Raw genomic sequence first — 17463 nt, forward strand, 5'->3', positions numbered from 1 at the left:
TTCGGACGGTTATGAGGAGTCACTATTATACGTTGGAAGTTGTAGTTGTATGTGTTCTATCGTTCTTTGTTGTAGACTTCTCTTATTACTCTATTTCCAATTTCTTCTCTCTTAATTGTTGTGACTTAGTGTCACCATATTTCCTACACTTTACTCTTATCGTTCTTTGTACAATGAATGTCATTGATCTTCTTATTGATAACTTGGGAGAGTATTTGGTTGTAACTCCATATTTTATCTATGGGTGGTGTAGTATGAATGATTTGTTGAATAATATAATAATTCTCTGACTTGATTCTGTTGATGGTATGTACTTGCTGACTATATGTTAGGATGAAACTAATTCAATGGTTTTGCTTGCTGACCGTATATAGACAATGATAAGAATCCAAGTCGATGCCAACGATGTGATACTTGAAGCTTATTTGCCCAACATAGTACTGCAAGACCACAAGCCAATGAGATTTTGGGTGCGGGGAAGAAGGGAGATTTGCCAATGTCACTAGCCCCTTCCCACTCCAAACAATGTTTTCTTTGACTACTGGATGCATTAAATATTTTCTTTCTTGTAAGTACTACCACATACGATTACCAGTACTCAATATAGAAGGTGGAAGCTCTTGTATTTTCCCTTTCTTTGTATTGCCTTTGTAAATTCTCTCTTATGTTTTGGTTGACGACTAAACTTCATCCTTCTCCTATCCAGCGTGTCTTCCTTCCAACAATCTTATCTGTATGCATGTGATTGTGGATTACTTTTGCTTTTAGATGTTAGGATGAATATATAGAATTTCTAACTCTTGATTGCTTGCCTCATATGTTGAACATGTTCTTTCGGTTGCATATATCCCATTCTCTTATTGCTTTTCAAGTCTTTGCTGACTGTGTTCCCTCTTGCAACTTTGACTGGTGTATGCATGCTCCACTTTCTTCCGTGTCTATTTCTTTAACACGGGATTTAATGGTAATACCCTAATTTATTCCTCATTCGATATAAATTACGCTTCTAGATTATTGTAACCCAATTAACAATCATTGTTCCGTAAGTTTTTAAATCTATGATGCTTATTTGCACAATAATTGATGGATTGAATTTCAGTAACATTTAACTCACTCCAAACATAGCTTGTATATGGTCGGCCTACAATATGAAACCATTCATGATATGTGCCAATAGTATTTTCATGGCGGTGTTAATTTCTTATTCAAATTTTGATTCTCTCGTCTCTGCCTTGCCTGGCATGTCAACATTTGGCTTGTTGTAAACAAGTTGTTTCTTTACATTCACAGTTTGGCTCTGATACCATGTTAAATAACATGGATCATTTTCTGCAAATGTACTTACATGGCCATTGTAATTGATGTCTTCCAAATGCAGATTTGAAGACTCATAAATATGAAAGGAAGAGACATGTCTCTATAGTTAATCATCATTAGTTAATATATTAATTATATAAATAACCATATGTATAGTATATATTATTATATATAATATAATACGTGTGTGTGTGTGTGTGTGTGTGTGTATATATATATAATGATGATTTACCATCAACAATGTATCTTATGATCGAATCAATCTGACTGCAACTGTAAACTTAACAATTCATATATCAAGATTCAAAAAGAAATCCAAATTATCAAAAAATATGATTTATATTAGTTCATTGTTACACAGGCACGGGGGTACGACAGTGCGAGGGGATGCCAGAACGAGTTTCGAGGTCAAGAAAAAAAAAGGGCCTCAATTTGGGGACAATGGGGGGATAATGAGGAGGCGAGGGAGGCGGGAGGTTGCATAGTATACATATATGACTTGAAACGCTAATTATGAAATGATACTTCAATATAACATACCAAACATAGTTGAACAATGAATATAGAAAATTGAAATGCAATTCATGAACCATAAGTTCAAATTTCAAACTTCAAACTTCATAACAATAACCATTGAACTTAATAACATACTCATAGTAAGTTGTAACATTAATAATATTAAAGTTTTACACATATTGATAATGATAAATATAAAATATAAATCATACATAGTACCATGTAAGTCAGCCATTGACTATCGAGTATCAAATGACAAAGATTGAAGATTTAAAATTCATTGTTCAAATTATAAATATGACAAATTATAAAGATCAAGATGCTCATGATTACAATGAGCGAAGTAGCATGAAACAGTGAAATGAAATAATGTATCATGGCCATATCAAAGTGAGTACAATCTACAAAATGTCAATAATTAGAAGGTAAGGGTGGGAGCTCTCTAATCATCCCCTAAATTGAAGTCCTCATCACTAGAAATATTAGACTCCTCATGGGTAATATAATATAAAAAACTTTACAAATTTGACTTTTCAACATGGGTGTTAGACACACCCCACACGTCCCTTCGAAGCACCCATAGCAAACCCGTGCGCGCACCTAAGACACATCTGAAACCTTGTTGAGTGTGGACACGGTGCAACGTCACTCTAGCAGTGGTGGCAGTGTATGGGTTCGTGACGTACCCATACCCGGGACATGCGTGCACTCAGTGCACCTAGGTTTACCCCCAAGTGCACACACTCGGATAACACTATATAATTTCTATCAAATATTAATTAGTGTCACCCAAGGACGTGTCCCCAAATGTCTAGGACACTTGGGGACACCTAGGGGACTTTGACTTTGACTCTCAAAGTAAAACAAATTTGGCATATGAATTTTGTTGATTCTTATATTTTAAGGTTCTATTATGTATAAGTACATGCTTTATCCATGTTTTCATATAAATATTTAAATTCCTCTATATATTTTGATTTTCCCTATTGTTATATAGCCATCCCCGTTTGCCATCCCCCCATCCCCAAAATCGACAAAAAAAATTGCCATCCGAAAAACTCATGGGAACATAGATATTAATTATATCATAATAATAAAGACTTTATCATTATGATATAATTAATTGTTGAGATATGATAGCATTGGTCAGATTGTATTAGACATACACGTGCTTGCCTTGATAAATCTGAAAGCATAATCTTATTAGACTATATATATATATATATATATATATATATTATGCATCCTGTAGATGAAAATTAATTAAGGCAATAGTATATATCTATGCTTGTTAATCTTTGGTGACTAATTGTTAGTTAGTATTCACTAACTAAACATGACTTTTCGTATTGAATAGTCATGACCGATCATGATTCAACCCTTGGATATAATATATATATGCCCAGCGATGAATGGAGTATATGCATATTAATCAATAAATGATATATAGATCCCGCAGATTTATATCAGACCTTAATAAAAAAGTTGTTCAGCATCTCGTCCATACTTTAACATGGTATCAGAGCAGGCAAACCCCACGCCTGTTCATACTAAAACATCTGCATCACAGACAAATCAAAAGATGAAAATGACTGAAAGTTTGATGTTGAAACAATGAAAGAATAGTCGAGTGATAGAAATCTGGAATTCTGCATCATACCACATGAGTCAAGGAAATCAGAGAGTCATTAGGAAGTTCATGGATTGAGACCATATTTCTGGTCTCTGCAATATTATGCACTGAGAAATTAAATTGACTAATCTGAGATAATCAAAGATGTGTGTACATGAATGCGAGAAACAGAACCAGAAGCATCCAACACATCATTCTCCATATCGATTGTTACCATTATTCACCGAGACAGAACTAAGAGGATGTTTGCTATTTTTTTAATACCCTGCGTAGGAGAGTAAATTAAGCCTACCCTTTGATGAGTCAGAGATACACGGACAGAGGAGGTGAAGGACTCAATGCCTTACCTTGGTGTATACAATGGTGGATGCTCTATTTTCTGTATGAAGTCTTCTTGACCATGCGAGGATACAACTCATACATGCCATGTGTTGGAGCCTCCGTTGGGTATATTCCAGACAAGGAGAAGTAGACATGTTCATGGTTTTGTGTGATTCAATTTTTAAGAGATTCAATAGCAGGTCATACACGAACATGGCCTTGTATATGCCGAACATTGCCAGGTTTTATAAGAGTGGTGATGGAAACTACAACCAGTGTAACAAGAGTGCAGATTATACACATCCAAATAAAATATATATATGAATTTAGTAAATGGAGGAGAGTCTTTCACCATTTGGGTCTCTCAACTTAGGTGAGTGTCGGAAAGGAACAATAGGACTCTCACATCACAAAAAGAATTGCACAAATCATGACTAAGGAAGCAGAAACACTTAAAACACACACAGTACATCAGCAATGGAAGCAATTATATTGATTAAAAGGGTGGTGCTTATAAGGCAGATAAACTTCCTATGAAAGAGATTCTGAATAATGATGATTACGAACTTGAAGTTGTGGCTTTCATAGTTGCTAAAATTAAAACTTTGGCTCACATGACTGTGGCATCTTTGTCATTTGCATGAGTATTATGAAGACGTCAATTAGCATTAAATAAATAAAGAGGAAATCAAGTATAAAGAATGTCAGAAATAAAAGGAATAAGATGCACCAATTGTTATGCACCAATCAAGTGACTTAAATATTGCAATGACGATAGATGCATGTCAATTAGCTCATTACCTAATTCAAGAAATTGGAATTCCTGTTGCAGTCAAAAAGATACAGAAAAGCCAATTTTGGAGTAGGAGAGACACTCATATGATACACCAGCCACAAAAGAATAGCACTTTGGTTATATCCCAAGAGTCTATACTATACAATTTGGATGAGCAGAGCATTCAGAGCTTGAATGGTTGTAGGGTTACTGATCAAGTACTTTTTCTTACTCCAAATGTTCAGAGTTTCTGTACTACACTTAGATGCATCAAATTTGGGATAAAGCAACGACATGTATACTCCAATGTCACAGTATTTTTAGGTGGTGTAAATTGGGCTTTGGTAGTTGCTCTTGTCTATCAGCCTTATCCCAATGCTATTCCAAGCATGCTGGTGTGTCATTTCTTCCGTGTTTATACCCAGTAGCGCTGACCAAGTCCAGTAATGTTGAGTACAACAGAAGAAAAGGAATTGGGTTTTTTAGTTCTAAAATCCTTGTAAAAATCCTTGGGACCAAACTCATCATATGTCTATCATAAGACCAGCTTATTCGGGCATTAACTCTAGTTATCTACAAGTACACTTCGTGTAATGACAGAGCAGTTTCAGAAGGGTATTGAAATGAATAGAGCACTGGGGAAACACTTTTTGAGCCTTATAAGTTATTTGAGAAGGTTCATTAAAATAGAACATCTATTTTCGTATGTCCAACCTATTTGGTCGACTCAAGTAAACACCAAGGCATGGGAGATGTCGTATACAGAAGCTTCTCAATGATATGTGGTCCAATTATATCTCATGATGTAGTGCATGATACCTGTTGGTCAGAATGCCTTAAAGAGATGACATACAATGAATAAAAGTTGCATGTTTTGAAGATTGCAAAGACATTACAGACTTTGTTGAATGTACAACTGGCAGGGGCATATAAAGTTTTGGAGCCTATGGATCAAAAGTCATCATCTCATGCAAATAAAGGACCAGATCCATTCATTGGATATGTAAGTCCAAGGCTAGTAAAGTTTACAAACCTGTCCGTTTTCCTTTCTAATTATGAGAGCCTCGAATCAACGTATGGACATACATTGAAGCACATCAACAGGGAACATTTCTGCTACATTACAATTGGAAATGGAAATGCTCCAGCTGATACATATGCAAATATATGCTAAGATCACAGATGGATTACAGGATCACTCCCAAAGTAAATTGGAAGAAATGTTCTGGCTCTATAAAATGGAATGGGTAGGAATTTTACATTGTGGGGGGGATAATAATAACCAATGTTCCATTCCCACTTGAACCATCTTTAAGGGAAGATGTAATAGAAATGACACCATGAGAGTTCCAAATTAAACCATCCTTTGATTTGATACATATGAACCCTCATTACAGAAACTTGTATCAAAGATGTTGATGTAGAGAGTGATATCCTTCCAGGAAAAGAAGAATGATGCACTAGGAGTGTTGTTGAGGCATATTATTGAGTGATAACATCCAAGACTATGAAATAAAGAAAAGACAAGGAGACTGTGATAGAATGATCCTATGACAACAGGCCCATTATAGTATTGGATCCCGCACTTTCAGTTGTATGGGAATCATGACAAATGATAAGAAGTCTCTTGGAACAAGATATCTTTCATGATTGAGATAATGTAAGCTTCCATGATAGAGTGAGTAACCAAAAGATCTACTTTAGTTGACATCAGAGGATTCTTGGACATTTTGTTTCGGAGGAAAGTCGATCATGTTGAGAAACTTTATCTAGTCATTGAAGGATCAAGATTCTCGGGATGAAGTTCCATGTATGTAGATTGGAGGGCCTTTGTGTGGATATCTAGGTCGTGATGTGTATAGATAGACACCTGTCAAATCAAGAAGCACTCAAGAGAAGAGAATGATGGATCTTGTGTGAAAGTCATACAGGTTGAAGAATGAAGACTTAGCTTGCTTACATGAGGTTGAGTTGGTTGCACACATCTTTTAAAAGTGGTTATAGTTCTTGAAAGAGGAAAAATCAACATTCAAAGGGAGTCTGAATACCCATCACATGCAACCTTGGACAAGGAAGTTAGAAGGGAGATATCTAACTTAGAGGGAGTTCGACATTTCTTTAGAAGTAACCTTGACGAGGAAGGCAAAAGGTTATTGTTTGTCCATGAAGGAGAAGTTCAAGGTGAAATCCCTTGTAATACATTCTTCTCTATGAGAGAGAAATTTGAAGTGAAAATCCTTATCCTCTGATATGGTTCATGGTGGATGTCATGAGTGTGAAAACACCAGGTGAGAGAATCCATGGTGATTTCATGTAAAACATTTTGATGTCATGTGTGTGACTCCATGACTTTAATGGGCCTGCCCCCTGTGTACATTACAGATGTATCTTTCTTATAATATACACTTGTATTCAACATTGTAAGGTGACAACTTTACAATGCTTACTATATCACAACGTATAATATGCTGCTTTATATTCTTAGAAATATCTTGATAGTTAATATCTCATCGACTTATTATTGATATGAATATCATGCTGACTTGACGTTCAATATACTCCTTGATTTCACGACTGAAATGATATCTAAATCTGCTCATACTTAGTTATCTTCCCTACCTGAGGGAGTGTTGAGATATGATAGTGTGGGTCAGATTGTATTAGGCATACATGTGCTTGCCTTGATAAATCTGAAAGCATAATCATATTACACTAAGATGAACTTTGTACACATACATATATACATACATACATACATATATATATATATATATATCACGCATCCTGTAGATGAAAATCAATTAAGGCAATAGTATTTAGCTATGCTTGTTAATCTTTGGTGACTAATTGTTAGTTAGTATTTACTAACTAAACATGACTTCTCATATTGAATAGTCATGACCGATCACGATACAACCCTTGGATATATATATATATATATATGCCCAGCAATAAATGGAGTATATGCGTAATACTCAATTAATGATATATACATCTGCAGATTTATATCAGACCTTAATAAAGAAGTTATTCAGCATCTCGTCCATACTTTAACATTAATATTTGATAGAACTTACATAAATCCTATTTTTTGATAATTTGGATTTCTATTTCGAATGTTACTATTAGGTATGTTGCTATATCTAAAAATCCTTATCAATGAAACACGGAGATGCCCACCACAACTGTCATTGCATCGCTTGGGTTCTTGAGTTCATGGGTACTTGTGTCTTTGGGTGTTTCACCAACTCTATTAAGAGGAACAAACTTACCTCTAATAGGGTGCATGGGTGCTTGTGTTCTTGGGTATTACATCCTGTAAAAACACCTTTTTTTCCGGGTCTTAACTAACAACTAGCATATCTTAGAAATACAATTACTAATTCATATTTATGAGAAGGTAGTTATAACAGTTATGTTCATGTGAAAAAGATTAACGGTTATTACCAATTTAAATGCATATCATAACTAACTATTGAAGACATCATCAATGAATTTAACAAGGAATTTAAAATCTACATATCGTAGAATTCAAAACCGAAATCCGTCTAGCAAAACCCAAGTTAGTCCATAACCGCTTAGGAACAAATAGCTATACAACTTATCATAATTAAAAATACCATCAAATAACACTATACTGTTTAAAAAATTCCATCAAATACCAATGTAGCATTTAGGGCATCAAATACCACTGTATCATTTAGGGCATCAAATATCACTATCTTTTAGAGCATCAAATACCACTATATCATCCCTTTTCTTTCTATTGCTAACTATGGCAATAACATACAATTAGAAGGTACGCTCATATTCATTATTCACATAAATGAAAGACGGAAATAACAATCCATCAAATAAACCTATCTCTTGCATATAGATATATTTCATGTTCAGTTGTAAGATCACCAATCTAACTGGTTATTGATCACATTGACAAGAAAAGTTGATTTCATTAAAGGAATAACTGAATCAATGATATAAATCGATCCATCATATCTTCTACTTGTATAACCATCATAAAAGTAAAATACATGTTACCAACAAATATTTGTATGCATAACTCATCTTTGTCTGGTGCATGTCTTGGCATCTTGTGGAAAGGGGAAACATTGTCAATGGCTTAACCTCCCAACCAAGGACCTTAACTTACCCTCACACAATCTCTAATGAGAAAGGCCCTCTCTACCCAGAAATAGACATTGAACACCTTGTCTAGCCACTAAGCATCCATGTTACTTAATTCCACCACTAGACTTGACAACTAAGTAGACTTGCATAGTCATGAGCTAACTTGCATGTTCTTTTGGAAATCATTATATAGTTTACCATGTTTATATATTGAAGTTCTGATTTTCGTTACTTTCCCTTGCAGGGATTCCTTCCTCTTCAACCAAGGTGATCCTTGGAGAAAATAATTTTCATTCTGATATAATCATTTTGATTAAGCATGGATTCCTATCCATTGGTGGGTACACCGCGAGTAACAAACTTGTGCAATGATCTGGCAACATGTCGGACTTATATTTCAGTACCACACTTTAGAACAGAACTCGTGGCAAAGTAAAAGGCAAATATTACAAACGTAAGATAGAGAAGAACGAACTTTGATCCCGGTGAAAATTACACATTCTGTACATTGGCCTTCATTTGAAATTAACAATTTCAGAGATCTTGAACAGAGAGGCCATAGAGCCTCGACATAGAACATGAACTGAGTGCATAGACATTGAACATAAAATCTCGTGCATTGATTTAGAATCATAAAAATTGGGTGCATAGATGTTGAACATAACCTGAAGGAAAGTCACTTGCATGGTTTGATTGATGCTTCAACCGCACAGCTTAGAGCCAACTCTTGTTGTGAATGAAATGAGAAAATGCTAGGGAAAACCTACATCTGGACCAAGAAGTATTATGCTCCGAGGGAGAAGAAAGAATGATCGTCTGATGACAGACATGCTATGTGATCATCCGCTTGCTCAAGATGACAGTTTTCAAAACCATCAAAAGAATGATCGTCTAAAGATAGACGTGCTATGTTATATCCTTGCCTTGGCCCAAGCAAGCCGCAGTCTTGATCGTCTACTTGCTCAAGATGACAATTTTCAAGACCATCAGTTACAAGGTCACCAAATTTAAAAAGGTGGCGCCAAGTGTACATGGTCGCCTCTCATAGAGAAATATAAGTTTGAATTATTAAAAGTTCCCTTTTCTCAAATCATTTATATATGTGCACATATGTGTGTGTGTGTGTGTGTATATATATATATATATATATATATATTAAGTATATGATTTCATCATGTTATTTATTATATCTAAGTCACACCTATAAATATACATATATCTATATACATGTGTAGTTCAGAAAAATACGGTTTATATCTAACATCGTATCCTCCTTGTATATGCACATGTGTATATGTTAACAAGTACGATTTATAAATAGCATCTTAGTATCATGGTGGCATCATACATTTATTTATATGTGTGTGTGTGTGTGCACATATACATATATATATAAATTCTTATGATAAGATTGTCGGTGTCTCAAAACAATAAAGAGGTAATAGTTATTATCATGATATTAAATGTTTAATATTTTTCTTGTTATAAAAATTGGCCAAGTAGCTCATGGTATTGCCCAATGTACACTATTGCTTGCCTAATCGTTTACCCTTAGCCATGGTGATTCAAGATTCATACCTATTTGCCCAATGATGGTGGTACCCCTATGTCCAATTTTTTTATAACAATGCTTCCACTCCTTTGACGTGCTCCCTACAAGAAAATTCTCCACAATTAAATCATATTCCTCAATATAATAATAATTACCATAACAGGTTATTAATCATAAACAATCATTACAGCGAACCACCTTTTCACTTCCCATGAATTCATGATGAATAACCAACTTTCCAAGTTGACATTAAAATATCATCATAACAGTTAACTAGCATGCCAACTTTATATGAAATTATAACAATTAACCATCTTACCATTTCACATGATCGTAACTAATTTTACCTGTCAACTAACTTCACATGAAACCTCAACGGCTATATGAACATTTCAAATGGAGCCAAAATTGGGATGTAACATACCCTCCCACTTGTGATTCATCGTCCTCAATGAATTTTTGAAATTTTATCGAACACTATAAAGAAGCATTTAAAATTGGGATGTAACACATCCACTCTATTAAGAGGAACAAACTTACCTCCATGAGAGCAAAGAAGCTTGTTGTACACAGTGTCTTGCATATCTTAGATCACAAGACAAATGTGTACAAAGAAAGCCTAGCACCACAACGAGATGTAGAGCCAGAGGATCTATCTCATATTGATGAGGATGAGATTGCATCACAAATAGATGTAGGGTTAGTTGATGTTCCTTTTGCAGAACTTGAGTGTGAGGAGTCTAGTAGTTCCAGTGATGAGTACTTTGTCTTGGGGGGTGATTAAAGGCTTCCCATCACTACATTTTGTCATTTTGACATGATTTTGCACTCAATTTGATATTGATCATTATTCAAATCATGCATGATGCTACTCATTGTAATCATCATTATCATTATCATATAATTAATATATGATATAACTTATATATATCCTATTTTTTGATAATTTGAATTTCTATTTGAATCTTGATATATGAATGTTACTATTAGGTATGTTGCTATATCTAAAAATCCTTATCAATGAAAGACGGTGATGCACACCCAACCCAAAACCCAGGAGTACTCGGTGTAGGGACATCCTTGTGACGGGTACTTGGCAGACCCAAGCATCCCCATTGTCACTCAAGCATTGCCAAACAACAACCACACACTCACCGCACTGCTTGGGTTCTTGTGTAATAGGGTACTTGTGTGCTTACAATGAGTAGTATCATGCCTGATTTGAATCATGATCAATATCAAAATGAGTTCAAAATCATGTCAAAATGACAAAATGTAGTGATGGAAAGCCTCTAATCATCCCCCAAGCCAAAGTACTCATCACCAAAACTACTAGACTCCTCGTACTCAAGTTCCCCAAAAGGAACATCAATCAACCCTACATCTATTTCTAATGCAATCTCATCCTCATCAAAATGAGACAGATCCTCCAGCTCTACGTCCCATCGTGTTGCTAGGCTCTCTTTGTACACGTGTCTTGCAATCTACAATATGCAAGACACTATGTACAACAAGCTTCTCTGCTCTCTTGGAGGTTAGTTTGTTCCTCTTAACAGAGTGGAAGTAGCACCCAAGAACACAAGCACCCAGGCATCCAATTAGAGGTAAGTTTGTTCCTCTTAACAAAGTTGGTGAAGCGCCCAAACACATAAGTAACCAAGCACCCAAGTCTCAAAATGTATTTGCAATAAATCCCTAGCAGAAATACATTTTCAGAAATAATATTTTATTGAAGTTCTTTAGCAAAATGATCAAGAAATATAATTGTAGTTACGAAAAATACAGCAAGATTGGACATGAAAAAAATATGAACCTGAAGGACAATGTGAAACACCTGTGCAATGTCTCCAACCGACAATGGGTTTCCATCCAACATCCAGGATTGAGGGTATTCATCCACTCACCCACTGAAAGCTATAGTTTTTGTAAGCTCTCCAAGATAGAAAAAAAAATCTAAAATAATAAACCAACTCTGCTACAAAGTAGCCCTCTCTCCTCTTTTACAACCAACCCGATGACTCTTTGTATTCCCTTCTCCATTTGTCTATTTTCCTTTTTAAAATTATATTTTTTCCTCCTAAGGAGAAAATGTGCACTTTATCTAATAAAGTGGCATTAGCACTATGAACTTTAAGTAATAAGGTCACTTTATAATAAATTAATTAAATCTTCAGGAATCAAAATCACTGATCATATGGACTCGGATATGTATATGTGATGGCTTGCCAGAAGGGTCTCGACAAGATGTTGTTAGTCCAACCCTAAAATGCCAAGCCTTTTGACTTACTAAAAATAGTAAGTGTCTAGAAACCCCATTGAAACAACCTCGATTGATCGGCTACTAGAACTACCTAACCCAAAACTCACTCTAATCCCAACAAATATTCAATTAGCCCATGGGACCAAGGAAAAACGAGCTAACAAAGTAACAACATTCGCTAGCCTAGAAACAGGGACATGACCAAAATGTTGATTGCATTACTATTCATGTATAGATAAAAACAGAGACTCTACGGTAACTAATATTACTACTAAAATAAATATACTTATAGTATAATTACATTAATAAAATGATAAAGACTGAACTTAAACCAATTTTTAGAGTTGTAAATGTCAATCCTAAAGACTAATTAGGGAGAATGAAAAATATATTTGGTTGGTTCAAGATAAAAGTGTTGGCCAATACACAATGCATGGTTCAAGCTTAATATAACATTGAGCAAAGCATTGTTCCAATACTAATGGGGCTTCAAGCGGAAATCTTGGTCTCAATACGATAGTGTTCTTTTTCAAGATCTACGAGGGGGTTTAGCAGCTCACTTGAGGTGGTTGTTACTTCCTTCAACTAGAACCAAATAATGAGGTTGTGATCCATGACCTATCCCTAACTATTGTGTTCTATGTCAAAAGCTAGTGATTGAAGGTGATTCATGGACATCATTGTTGATCTTTCCAATGGCTCATGTCCCAATTAGCAACTTTGAAGTTTATCCAAAGCAGCCAAACTTTTATGTGCCCATTTTGAGAATGTTAGTTTTTTCAATGGTACTACAGTAGTAATAATGTTACTGATTTCCTCGCCAACTAGATATTTCATCAATTTCCCTTGTCTACATTGCTTAGTGAGCATATAGACATGTGGCATGGTTTGGAGGTATTTTTGTGCATCACTGGTCCACTATGATATTCATGAAGATTAATATGTGGTTGTAAGATTGGTTTGTGACCAATCTGTCAATTGGGCTTGCTGCATGAGTTATTTTCAATGCATTTACTTTAAATTATCACATAATGGTGGCTTTGTGTGTTGATTGGCTCTTTATTGGTGTGGTATTTGTTGGTGGTTTCTAGTTAACATATGGCATAATAGTGTTAGATGATTGACACAATGGCAAAGAAAAAGAAGTGGCCGCAGTATGCATGACCCCTAACACCAAGGGAAAATTATTGACCAAGTTAACTTTTTCATTGTCTAGATTCAATGTCAGGCATTCTGCTAAAGAGTGTCTAGGGGATAGATTGTGCATATAATGGAGGGTTTCTTCAATCCAGTCAATTTATTCTAGAAAACATTTTAGATAATATTCAGAAAAGCATTTCGGTAGAGGACATTTGCAAGTGGGTGTAGCTGGAGTTGGTCAAACCACATCATAGAAAGGATTTAGATCATATGGTGGCCTCAAAGATGGCCCCACCAATTCAACCTAATGTGGCTTGAGTTGTCCAAGGGACTAGGTTATATTTCTCTCTTGACAACTTGTGGAGGATAATCAATATGTGCAATGGCTTCTCTGCTTTTTCCCAAATTTGAAACTTTATCCCCCACAAGGTTGTCTCACATGCTAACAGTATTCTTGATGTAACAAGCTCATGTATGTTGCTTGATTTGGATGGAAATATGATGATACATTCAACGTTGACTAACAAGTAAATTCATGGAGTCAAAATATTTTCTTTCACTACTAATGATCAAGCTTCTCAAATTGATGCATACCAAGCATAGAGTGGTCCTTTGAGGGCATCTAACAAAGTGGTGGTTGCTTGTGCACCTACCAATGAAGATGGGTGGTATGATAGAGCCATAGATGACAAACTTGGTCTCAGCAATATCCTGGGCTGACCCAAAAAATTCAAAATTTTGGTATCCCCAAAAACTCAGAGAAAAAATCTGCATTTTTATCGAACGTTTGAAAATATATAATTATTTAAAATAATCTTAAAAACACATACACCAAAATAGAAAAAACAATGAAGCAGGCACAAACAATCAGCAATGCAAATAAACCACGAGCAACGAAAAAATGGAGAAGCTAAAAATGATGTGCAATAAGCCAGGACAACAATATCTGCCAAAACCAATACCACTTCAGCTCTGCTTAAAGCGATAGCCTAACCGATATCGCTTCAGCTCTGCCAAAAACGATATCACCGCAGTTCTGGCAGCCAAAACAAACAAAATACAAGAAGTCAGAGTCCTTAAAAAGTTTGACTTTTAAAAACAATGGAAACCTAAAAACGTCAATTATTTTTACTATAAAAAAAAAGACTTTAGAAGTGATATAATGAGGGAAATTGCCCAATTTTTGGCGAGATTAGAGGTTGATATCATGGCACAATAATGAATGTAAGAGCACAGATATTAACTGCATATATCATTCAGGTTCCTGTAGCGTGATATATCGCACAATTTTCCAAATAGTGCAGATATTTACAGCTATCGATAGAACAACCATCTCATATAATGAAGGTGGAGTCAGTGGTTGAGGCTTGGCCTGAGGATTCAGGTTTGTTAATCTTTGGTTTTGTTTCTTTGAGCTCATGTCTGTGAAATTGTTTTAGTTGTTCAGTTTTCTTCTCTGTCTGCTAATTCTATTTCTCACCTGACCAGCTCTCATTTGTAGCTCACCTATTTTAATGAGTCAATTTTGGTTTTTGAATAAGGAACCCCAAGAAATTCAATCAAAAACACTCAGAAGGTTAAATCACTGCACCATCCATACCGTTACAATTCTGGATTTTGGTTAATGGGAAACAAAAATCACTTATAGTTCCAAACACAATAGAACCTAAGAAACTTGATTAATCGCCTACAAAACTGCCTGAATGAAATGCAAAATGGAAACATATTGCTAGCATCAGCATCGGTAGCCTCTCCCTAGCATCCCTTACAAAGTCAGCTAAATGACACTATGTAATTGAGAACATATAGACATTCAAATGGCCAAGAAAAAAAAATAATCCCAAAAAATGTATTGCTCTAATAACATACAATAAATGCTTAGAGCTTCTCAGGCCCAAAAAATGCAATGAAGATAAATTGTAAAACATGGTTGGTTTAGATAAAAGAAGAAATCCATATATATGTTAAAGTAATAGCTTCAGTTGAATCTGATAAAATTGATATCAGTATATGGATCAGGTTTACACACGCACGCACGCACACACGCATATATACATTGGTTTGATTTCCTCCACATACTGATATCACAAGCTATTTGATACTTTATGATCATGCCCAGTTCTTCACTATATTTGTTGTTCTTGTGTTCTTGCTCTATTATCATCATAACAGACATATCATGACAGACTACATTAGGTTGATGTCCCGGAGTGTGTCACGGAGGTCATGATTCTTGTCATAATGGATACTATATTAAGTTGATGTCACTAAGATCATGTTGTTATCTTATTAACAATATTCAGCTGTTGTTCCACAGTGTGCCAGAGATCAGATAACTTCTATCCTTCTCAGAAATATAATAATATAACTGTTGACAGGCATCTTGGTGTTGATGCTAGTGCTCATATCTCAAGGATGTGCGATTAACAAGATTGTTCAGAATCAGATCACCATTTTGTGAGATGGTTGTGCTGTTTAAATCCTCCCTCACTAAGAGGGTGTGTTGATGAAATACATTAGTTGAATTACATCTGATTTGATGGATATATGTTTTATCCCCAAATATGGGTCATTCCAGGAATATCATATTGAGATGATATCTCTCCATATGCTTGAGAGCATAATGTGTTCTATAAATCCTCCCTAGCTAAGAGGGAGCATTAAAGTTGTAGCTTCAGTCAGATTGATTTAATCTGAGATACATTATTGTTATTGGTAAATCATCATTTCTTATATATACTTATTCATGTTTTATATATATATATATATATATATATATATATATATATATATATATATATATATATATATATATATATATATATATATAATTATTTTTGTTAATTATTACTAATTAACTGATGATTAAACCATAGAGATGTGTCTCTTCATGAGACATGTCTCCTCCTCTCATATTTATATGAGATTCAAATCTGCGTTTGGAACACATCAATATGATGGCAATGTTATTACATTTGCAGAGGCTATCCCAGTTACTGAACAATATAGTGCATGGTATGTCAATTTTGGAGCTCTGTGTTGGGTGACAATAAAAAAACCAATAAATTTCCTTAGAAAGTAGAGGCATTAAATATTCCAAACAACAGAAAAATAACTCACAATATCTTATGCATGAATCTCCAAAGAAATGCAGTAGTACAAAGACAATTTTATTGATGATTGGACATTTCAAGGAATTGTAAGGGTATCATGCAAGAGAACCCAAGAAGAAGACATTTTGCAAGTCAACAGTGTATTACAGAGGAGCCACACACAAATGCCTGTATGGTTCAAGCCAACCTATAATTTTTCAATGATTCAAGAAACATGGGTTTGCATATTGACAGATAACGTTGGAAACTATGCTGAAAAAATAAGGAAAATCAAACAGAAAAATACAATTGCAAAACAAGCTGTTTATAACAGAAAATAGTCTAACCTGGCCTTCAGAAGCATTTCCTCCAACATCAAGAAAGTTGGCAGGAGTTCCTCCGTGTAGTTTTATGATATCCATTGTAGCCATTGCCAAGCCAGCTCCGTTAACCATGCAACCAATTTCTCCATCCAATCCAATATAGTTTAAGTCAGCTTCAGCTGCTGCAACCTTCAGAAAATAAATACTCATAATTATTTGTATCAGAGTATTACATCATATTTATCACTTCATTATCAAACATGGAAAATTTCTCTGACAATACAAAATAAAAATGTAGAGTCCACTCCAAAACACTAATACAAAAACCAGTTCAATAATCAAAATGACAGGCATTACCTGGTTCAAAGATTTAAAAATTGACACACTTTCTTAAAACCAGAAACAA

General features: G+C 34.9%; 1 protein-coding gene across 1 annotated transcript in view; it reads right to left on the reverse strand.

Moving 5' to 3' along the window:
• The window catches only part of LOC149542733 (ATP citrate lyase (ACL) family protein), a 169622-nt gene that overhangs the window by 26943 nt on the left and 125216 nt on the right, over positions 1-17463 (reverse strand). The window contains exon 9 of the mRNA XM_089797617.1: positions 17082-17246. Within this exon, the coding sequence (XP_089653743.1) occupies positions 17082-17246 (165 nt within the window). The remainder of the gene's footprint in view (positions 1-17081; positions 17247-17463) is intronic.

The sequence above is a fragment of the Cupressus sempervirens genome, chromosome 8 (genome assembly GCF_028749045.1).
Source record: "Cupressus sempervirens isolate cs-2001-9-10 chromosome 8, ASM2874904v1, whole genome shotgun sequence".
Taxonomy (NCBI): domain Eukaryota; kingdom Viridiplantae; phylum Streptophyta; class Pinopsida; order Cupressales; family Cupressaceae; genus Cupressus; species Cupressus sempervirens.